Source organism: Symphalangus syndactylus, chromosome 22, assembly GCF_028878055.3.
Source record: "Symphalangus syndactylus isolate Jambi chromosome 22, NHGRI_mSymSyn1-v2.1_pri, whole genome shotgun sequence".
Taxonomy (NCBI): Eukaryota; Metazoa; Chordata; class Mammalia; order Primates; family Hylobatidae; genus Symphalangus; species Symphalangus syndactylus.
The window spans coordinates 12,379,726-12,387,950 of record NC_072444.2 but is presented as its reverse complement, the minus strand read 5'-3'; the positions used below and the strand labels follow the sequence as shown (position 1 = coordinate 12,387,950).

At 46.6% G+C, this 8,225-nt stretch overlaps 1 protein-coding gene across 10 annotated transcripts; it reads right to left on the bottom strand.

Moving 5' to 3' along the window:
• Positions 1-1,218: 1,218 nt before the first annotated feature.
• RSRP1 (arginine and serine rich protein 1) lies at positions 1,219-7,389 on the bottom strand. 10 transcript variants are annotated; one of them, XR_010118918.1, is made up of 6 exons: positions 7,177-7,389; positions 6,304-6,900; positions 4,435-4,586; positions 2,826-2,909; positions 1,511-1,677; positions 1,219-1,398 (listed from the first exon to the last, which is right to left on the bottom strand). XR_010118918.1 is itself a non-coding variant. In XM_055261124.2 (5 exons), the coding sequence occupies exons 2-5, from the start codon at positions 6,833-6,835 to the stop codon at positions 1,561-1,563; spliced, it is 885 nt and encodes a 294-aa protein (XP_055117099.1). In that variant the 5' UTR covers positions 6,836-6,900; positions 7,177-7,389; the 3' UTR covers positions 1,219-1,560. The 10 variants fall into 10 exon arrangements, 2 of the variants coding, with proteins under 2 accessions (XP_055117099.1, XP_055117098.1); XR_010118919.1 differs by having other exon boundaries at positions 1,219-1,385; XR_010118923.1 differs by lacking the exon at positions 1,219-1,398 and adding an exon at positions 3,737-3,781 and having other exon boundaries at positions 1,605-1,677; positions 2,826-3,506.
• Positions 7,390-8,225: the final 836 nt, after the last annotated feature.

Sequence of the window (8,225 nt, the reverse complement as noted above, 5' to 3'; positions counted from 1 at the left end):
CTGGTGGATCACCTAAAGTCGGGAGTTCCAGACCAGCCTAACCAACATGGACAAACCCCATCTCTACTAAAAATACAAGCCTGTAATCCCAGCTACTCGGGAGGCTGAGGCAGGATAATCGCTTGAACCTGGGAGGTGGAAGTTGCGATGAGCCAGGATTGTGCCACTGTACCACAGCCCGGGCAACAAGAGCAAAACTCCGTCTCAAAAAAAAAAAAAAAAATTATGTGCTTCATAAAGATCCTTCCCAGCTGGGTGCAGTGGCTCACACCTGTAATCCCAGCACTTTGGGAGGCTGAGGGTGGATCACCTGAGGTCAGGAGTTCTAGACCAGCTGGGCCAAGATAGCAAAACCCCGTCTCTACTAAAAATACAAAAATTAGCTGGGTATGGTGGCACGCACCTGTAGTCCCAGCTACTCAGGAGGCTGAAGCAGGAAAATCATTTGAACCCAGGAGGTGGAGGTTGCAGTGAGCAGAGACTGTGCCACTGCACTCCAGCCTGGGTGACAGTGTGAGACTCGGTCTCCAGAAAAAAATCCTTCCCAGTTCCAGTAGCACCAATAAATTTCAAATTAAGAGTTTATTTAGAATACTTTGGCCGGGTGCAGTGGCTCGCACCTGTAACCCAGCTCTTTGGGAGGCCAAGGTGGGCGGATTACAAGGTCAGGAGATCAAGACCATCCTAACACGTTGAAACCCCATCTCTACTAAAAATACAAAAAAAATTAGCCAGGTGTGGTGGCGGGCGCCTGTAGTCCCAGCTACTCGGGAGGCTGAGGCAGGAGAATGGTGTGAACCCGGGAGGCAGAGCTTGCAGTGATCCCAGATTGCACCACTGCACTCCGTCTCAAAAAAAAAAAAAAAACAAGAAAAGAAAAGCATAATAATTTTAACTATACCTCGGATTTTACAGCTTAATGAGGGATTCCATTTCTCCTCTTTCTGGCTTACTTTCTTGCCTTGAAGCCCAGTATTCCATAAATTTTTTAGGGCAATTTTTCAAGTTGAAGTATTGACCTCAATTGGGAATACTGTTAAAATTCAGTTTCTAATTCAGCAGGTCTAGGGTAGGGACTTGAGATTCAGCATTTCTAAAAATCCCAGGTAGGGCCAGTCAGCCTTGGACTTGGGATTAACAGGGCTTTAATCAACACACACCTCCTTATATCTCTACATTAAATAAAGACCCATTAGGTAATATATATACAATAAAGACTATAAGAACGAAAACAAGAAATTTATTAAATATACAAAACAGGAATACAGTTCAATTACTGTGTCTAAAAAATCTCATTTTTACATAACCAAGACAATATTTACAACTATATACAAAAGACTCCCACCTGTGCATAACCTTTGGTCCATCTGTGCTATCTCTCATATCTGCAAGAGAAACCTAAAATGTTAATATTTGAGTATTAAGTATTTACATCTTTTTGTGTTGGTTTTTAAATGCACAAGTACCCCTGAATGGCTCAAAGGGATGGGATAATGCTAGAAACACTAACTTGCAATAAAGTGCAGTTTTCATGCAAACTTCGCCATTAGTTTTCTTCTTTTAGATAGGTATCCACAGTCCATATGGACTTTTTTTCTGATCTATTTTTGGTGATCTTGAAGATGTCTCTTCTGTGGCAGCTTTAGCTGATTTTTGTATTGGCTTTGCTACAGAATTCTGTAAAAGAACAAATTCAGTCAGCTTCCCAAACATACATTGTACACTTTTTTCACACAAAAAAGTACACTGAATAATCCCATGTATGAGCCTTAGAGATATTATCAACTGCTGGGCACAGTGGCTCACGCCTGTAATCCCAGCACTTTGGGAGGCTGACGTGGGTGGATCATGAGGTCAGATGTAGACCATCCTGGCCAACATGGTGAAACCGTGTCTCCACTAAAAATACAAAAATTAGCCGGGCATGGTGGCATGCACCAGTAGTCTCAGCTACTCGGGAGGCTGAGGCAGGAGAATCGCTTGAACCCAGGAGGCAGGGAGAGGCTGCAGTGAGCCAAGATCGTGCCACTACACTCCAGCCTGGGTGACAGAGCAAGACTCTGTCTCCAAAAAAAAAAAAACAACAAAAAAAGGATTATCAACCAAACACATAGTGTGAACCTTAATTGTAGCTTCATTCAAAAAGTGAAGATACTGGGGCAGCGGGGAGACGCTGGACATACACAAGGTATAATGATTTTGAGGCTTTGTTTTTGAAATTCTTATTCTAAAACATTGTGATTAAGGAGTATTCTAAAGATTTCCCTTTAAAATATTTCAATAAGAGGGGACACTTAAAAGAAAGGCAAAATATCGAAGCTAATGTGAATGTTATATATGTTATGAACCCATTATAATGGCCACTTATAAAAGTGGCTCAAAAATAAATGATTTTGGCCGGGCGCGGTTGCTCACGCTTGTAATCCCAGCACTTTGGGAGGCCGAGGCAGGCAGATCACGAGGTCAGGAGATCGAGACCACGGTGAAACCCCGTCTCTACTAAAAATACAAAAAATTAGCCGGGCGTGGTGGCGGGCGCCTGTAGTCCCAGCTACTCGGAGAGGCTGAGGCAGGAGAATGGCATGAACCCGGGAGGCGGAGCTTGCAGTGAGCCGAGATTGCGCCACTGCACTCCAGCCTGGGCGACAGAGCGAGACTCCGTCTCAAAAAAAAAAAAAATAAAATAAAATAAAAAATAAATGATTTTAATTCTATTTAAAAAGTTTGTCAGTAGGCCCCCAACTATCACCACAAAGATAAAAACACAAAGATGCAAATATATCCTCAATCCAATTTTTGAGTGATCAATGCCTGGATATACTTACATTAGAGCTAAAAGCTATGCTTCTTTGCTGGGTAGGTTTTTCATTGGGATTTCGAGTTCCATCTTCTGTTACCTTTTCCAACAGCTAGAGAGGTTAAGAAAAAGTGTAATTTTAAAACACATACCCTTGGTTTCTAAATCCTATATTAAAAAATAGCCTAATTGTATACAAAATTTAGTTGTAGACACAAAAACCAACTTGGATCTAACAGCCTAAGTAACAGAACTATTGAGTTTTCCCCTTAACAAAACCGATTTAATATTAGGCTCAAGACACTCTTCCCATAATTATTTTACTTCCCTGATGGCAAATTTAAACTAATTTTTTAATCAGTTTTCTCAGGTTGAATCAAGTTAACTTTTGAAAAGTAAAGCCACGTCAGAAAATACCTCGTTTTAAGAAACTAAGGCATTTGCCAATTAGGCACCTAATCGTCTGAACGAAGACCTTGTCTATTAACACTGAGCAAACCCACGTCTGGGCCCAATTGCACAGATTCATTTAGATACAGCATCTTTTTTTTTTCTCTTTCCCCCGAAACGGGAGTCTTGCTCTGTCACCCAGGCTGGAGTGAAAAGTACAGTGCAATTTGCTAATGCACATCCTGCACATTTCTGGAGAATTATAATAAACTTATCTGCAAGTGAAGCAGGCCTCCTCTTCTGTAATCTCTCAAAACATCTGGAATATATTGCATATATTATGAAAGGGACATCTTTTTCACAGATGCCCCACCATTACAACGTGTACCTTTGCTTAGTTTAAAAATTGACTTTAATACTTTATGCAAATAGTACCTGTCCCAAATTCTAGCATGCACATGGATCTACCAACAAAAAAAACTAAGTTTTCAGTGTGTGAACATAAACTTCAAATTAAACCTCTGATGCTTTAGCCCATGTATCAATTACCAACAGATTTTCTTCATCAATGTCTGCAGACCACATTCATGATTTCTATAAGACAGAAATAAAGCAGATAAACTCTACTGTATATGCTGAGTACAGAATTTGTGGGAACATAATGCTGCAAATGAATGCTACAAACACTCTGTAAATAGCTTAGAAAAACTAGTAATAGAAATCACCAAAGTACCAGCTAATAACGGTGTTATAAGAGTATAGTGTTAACTGAAAATGAAAAAAATAAATGTATTTTTTGAGACAGGGTCTCACTCTGCTGCCCAGGCTAGAGTGCAATGGTGCAATCTTGGCTCACTGCAACCTTAGCATCCTGGGCTCAAAGATCCTCCTGCCTCAGCCTCCCAAACAGCTGGGACTACAGGCATCACCATGCCTGGCTAATTTTTGTATTTTTTGTAAACACGTGGTTTTGCCACATTGCCCAGGCTAGTCTGGAACTCCTGGACTCAAGCCATCTGCCTCATTACAGGCATGAGGCACCATGCACGGCCAAATAAAGCTCATTAATCTCCCATTTTCATGGGTATGACCTTGCCTATCTTCAGATTTGCTACTTTGAATTTAGCACATTATATATATCTCTAGACTTCCCAAAAAGTATAGTCTTAAGGTAAGATATAAATGGCTAATCAGATTTGACAGTTGGCTTTCTGAAAGCTTTGTTCGGACAAACCTAGAATACTTACTTCAGGCTTTGCACCATTACTTGACACACCTATTCCACGGCTTGTTTCTTTGGCTACAGGTACAGTTCTGAGACTAGGTGGCAAGTCAATGTTGGTTGTTCCTAAAGCTTTCGCTGCATTGGCTTTTGCTATTTCTAACAGCTCCATTCGATCTTAAAAAAAAAAGAGAGATTTTAAAATACTCATTAATCTGGTAGTTATTTCCCAAGAGAACTCAGAATTACACGATATGTTATTTTGTGGTATTAAATATATTAAGTCATTTGTTTTACAATAGGTAAACTAAGGTTGCCCTTGAACACTGGTAGCTGCGCTGGTCCACTTTATACTTTACTAAATGCAGATAGAAAGTACCACAGTAGCCGGGCGCGGTGGCTCACACTTGTAATCCCAGCACTTTGGGAGGCCGAGGCGGGCGGATCACGAAGTCAGGAGATCGAGACCACGGTGAAACCCCGTCTCTACTAAAAATACAAAAAATTAGCCGGGCGTGGTGGCGGGCACCTGTAGTCCCAGCTACTCGGAGAGGCTGAGGCAGGAGAATGGCGTGAACCCGGGAGGCGGAGCTAGCAGTGAGATCGCGCCACTGCACTCCAGCCAGGGTGACAGAGCGAGACTCCGTCTCAAAAATAAAAAGTACCACAGTATTTGAGAGACTGTAAACCCCAAGTGTGCGCGAGAGTTCCATATGCGTCCTGGCACCAATCCCCCGAGTGAACAGAGGGACAACTGTGTAACTTTATTCACTGAAAATTCTATTCTCCAGCTCATTTCTTGCTGAAAAGAATAAAATTCTTAAATTGGCCGGGCGCGGTGGCTCACGCTTATAATCCCAGCACTTTGGGAGGCCGAGGCGGGCGGATCACGAGGTCAGGAGATCGAGACCGCGGTGAAACCTCGTCTCTACTAAAAAATACAAAAAAATTAGCCAGGCGTGGTGGCGGGCGCCTGTAGTCCCAGCTACTCGGAGAGGCTGAGGCAGGAGAATGGCGTGAACCCGGGAGGTGGAGCTTGCAGTGAGCCGATATTGCGCCACTGCACACTCCAGCCTGGGCGACAGAGCGAGACTCCGTCTCAAGAAAAAAAAAAAAAAAAAAAAAAAATTCTTGAATTATCAACAATTAGTTTTCAGTTTTCTTGACTAAAGGCCTGAGCGTCCTATTATTTTGTCTTTTTGTTGTACTTAATTTTCTCTAGTTAATAGTGATATTTTGTTTTCTCTTCAAAGATGTATTTCTCAAAACCAGGGTTTTCTGCTATACATTCTTTATATAATACAATCATCACAACCACTGAACCAATACTGGTAACACTACTGAAGTGTATTTCTACCAGCACCGCCGGCTAATTTTTGTACTCTTACTAGATAGTGAGCTACGTTGGCCAGGCTGGTATGGACCGCCTGGCCTCAAGTGACCCGCCCGCCTCCGCCTCCCAAAGTGCTGGGATTACAGACGTGAGACACCGCGCCCGGCCTCCTAGGTCATTTAGAATACTCGACAATCCAATTTTATTCCGCAATAATGTCAGCTAAAAAAAGGCGTGTCTTGATATTGTTCTTCCCAATCACGTTAACTTAGAACCTTTAACTTAATCATAACATTTAAAAGGCTCCACCAAGAAGAGTCAGCCAATAGGAAAAAAAGTTCCCTACGTCCTGAGCCATTTAACATCTAGTTGACCTTTAACCCTAAAGAGAATGCTGTCCACTTAAATACAGGTAATGTCCTTCCTCTTTCCTCCAACAAAAAACGATTTCGGGCACTAAAAGAACTTACATTGAAACTACACAGCAACGTTGGTTCCCTAGCCGCCTCGTACACTGTCGCCATACGTTACCACAAATGGAAAGGTAAATGACCCACCCACCTTTTTCACTTAAACGAAAGGGGGTTCTGCTCCGCGACCTCGTCCTGGATCTGTCCCTCCATCTGCTGTGCTCCTCCGGGTACACCGTGCGACCAAAGCCGTAGTAGCGCTGCCCCCGCGCGATCGCGTACGCCCTTCCGCAATATGACCTTCCCCGAGAGTGCGACCTGCTACGGGACCGGGACCGGGACCGGGACCGCGAAGGAGACCGGTAGTATCTCCTGGAGAATCCGTGGCGCCTCTCTCGGTAACGGCGGATGCGGGATCGCGACCGGCTCCGCGAGTATGACCGCGAGTAGCGCCTGTACTTCCGCTGGTGGCGCCTTCGGGAACGGGACCTTGACTTGCTCCTCCGGCTCCGACTCTTGGACGAAAACCGACTCGAGACGCGGGAATGGGACCGAGAGCTTCTGGAAAAAGAGCGGCTCCTAGACCGCGACGAGAGCCGGCTGGACCCGCCCGACCGCGAGGTCGAGGGCGAATCCTTCTCCTGCGGCGAGCCCGGCCACATGTCGTTCACGTAGTTGGACATCTTCCCCTGCGGCTTTAGCCTGCGCTTTCTCCGGAAAAGATCCCGCAAGCCTCAACTCCGGACTTCTAAAAAACCGAGAGAAAAACAAGTCGCGTCGCGGAAGCCGGCGCCTGGCCACCCGGAAGCCACAGTCCGAGGCCCTCCGGGAGGCGGAGCCACGGCACGGGCGGCGGCCGCCGCGACGGGAACCGAGCCCTAGAAACTCCGCTCGGCGCCCTGAGGCCACGGCCTTGAAGCGAAACGCTGCGTTCCCCAAACGCGGGGCCCGGCACGTTTCCCGTCCCTCACTCCTGAGAGACCACCGCGGTGGTCCTGAGAGACCCCGTCAGCAGAAAACTTACCGCAGGCCGTCGACGCCTCCCTCACGACTGAAAGAAAGGCCCAACGCACGCCTTCTTTTCGGAACGTAAGACCAAGAAGGGCTTTTCGTCCCTGCTCTCGAACAGTGAAACCCACAACCTCCACCTCCGACGTCTGGACGCGCACTGAGGGACTACATCAGCAGACGCGTCGAAAGTACTAGAAGCTGGCGCCCGGCGCATGCGCAGAGACGTTCTGTGGTGGGCGTGGCTCTCCTCTCGCCCAACCACCGCCCTGCCTCCTCCCTCCCCAAGCCGCGCCCTGTGCGTCGCGCCCTTGACTCCAGGCCGCGCATGCGCAATGGGGCTCCAGGGGGCGGTGCTTGATACATCTGGGTGTCCCGTTGCCTTTGCCTTTCCTCCGCTACCCTACCTGGGATAATTGCGGGACCGACCCAGTCACCAGAAAACTTCGAAGAAGGGACGGCCCCGCGTGGGGCTACACCAGGCTCTGGCCTCACTGCACGGGCGGGGCTGGACGTCAGTGCCGGGCGGGGAGTAGGGCCGGGAGAGGAGCGGCCGCAGGCTGTAGAGGGCTCGGAGCAGGGCTCGGAGCTGGGGCCCTCTGACGGGCTGGTGCCCACAGGGTCGTTGCCGCCACCCACCGGCAAGTCGCAGACCCGGCCTGAGCCTCCCTGGACACTTCCTGGCCTCTTCCTCCTGTCCTAGGTACCGCGGCGCCAGGAGAAGGCGACCGCGTCCACACCCCGCCATGACGGAGAGGGGACCGCACTCTCCCCCCGGAACACCCCAAGATCCCTGGAAATGCAGTATTGACGTAGAAAAGATGTTTTACTTCCATGTTTTGGCTAGGAAGGTAATAAGGTCGAGACAAAATAAAAAGACAACTGACCTTTAATCTGGGGATAAGAATGAAGTCTGAGATACCTCTTCCAAAAACTGGTGTGAGTGTAAACAAAGGTGACTATTTTACTTCTAGGGATCTACAAATGGGATGCATTTCAAACACTTCTTGTAATAAAGCATAACAATTGCCTTGAAAATTGTGGGTTAATTGCCTTTTTTTTTTT

Bases quoted from the DNA above. Each gene is read 5' to 3' on its own strand.
- RSRP1 (XM_055261124.2), bottom strand. From the start codon at position 6,835: ATGTCCAACTACGTGAACGACATGTGGCCGGGCTCGCCGCAGGAGAAG. The intron at 4,587-6,303 runs GTGGGTGGGTCA...TTTTTTTTTAAG, and splicing joins CTTTCGTTTAAGTGAAAAAG to ATCGAATGGAGCTGTTAGAA. The intron at 1,678-2,825 runs GTAAGTATATCC...GTTCTTTTACAG, and splicing joins GCATAGCTTTTAGCTCTAAT to AATTCTGTAGCAAAGCCAAT.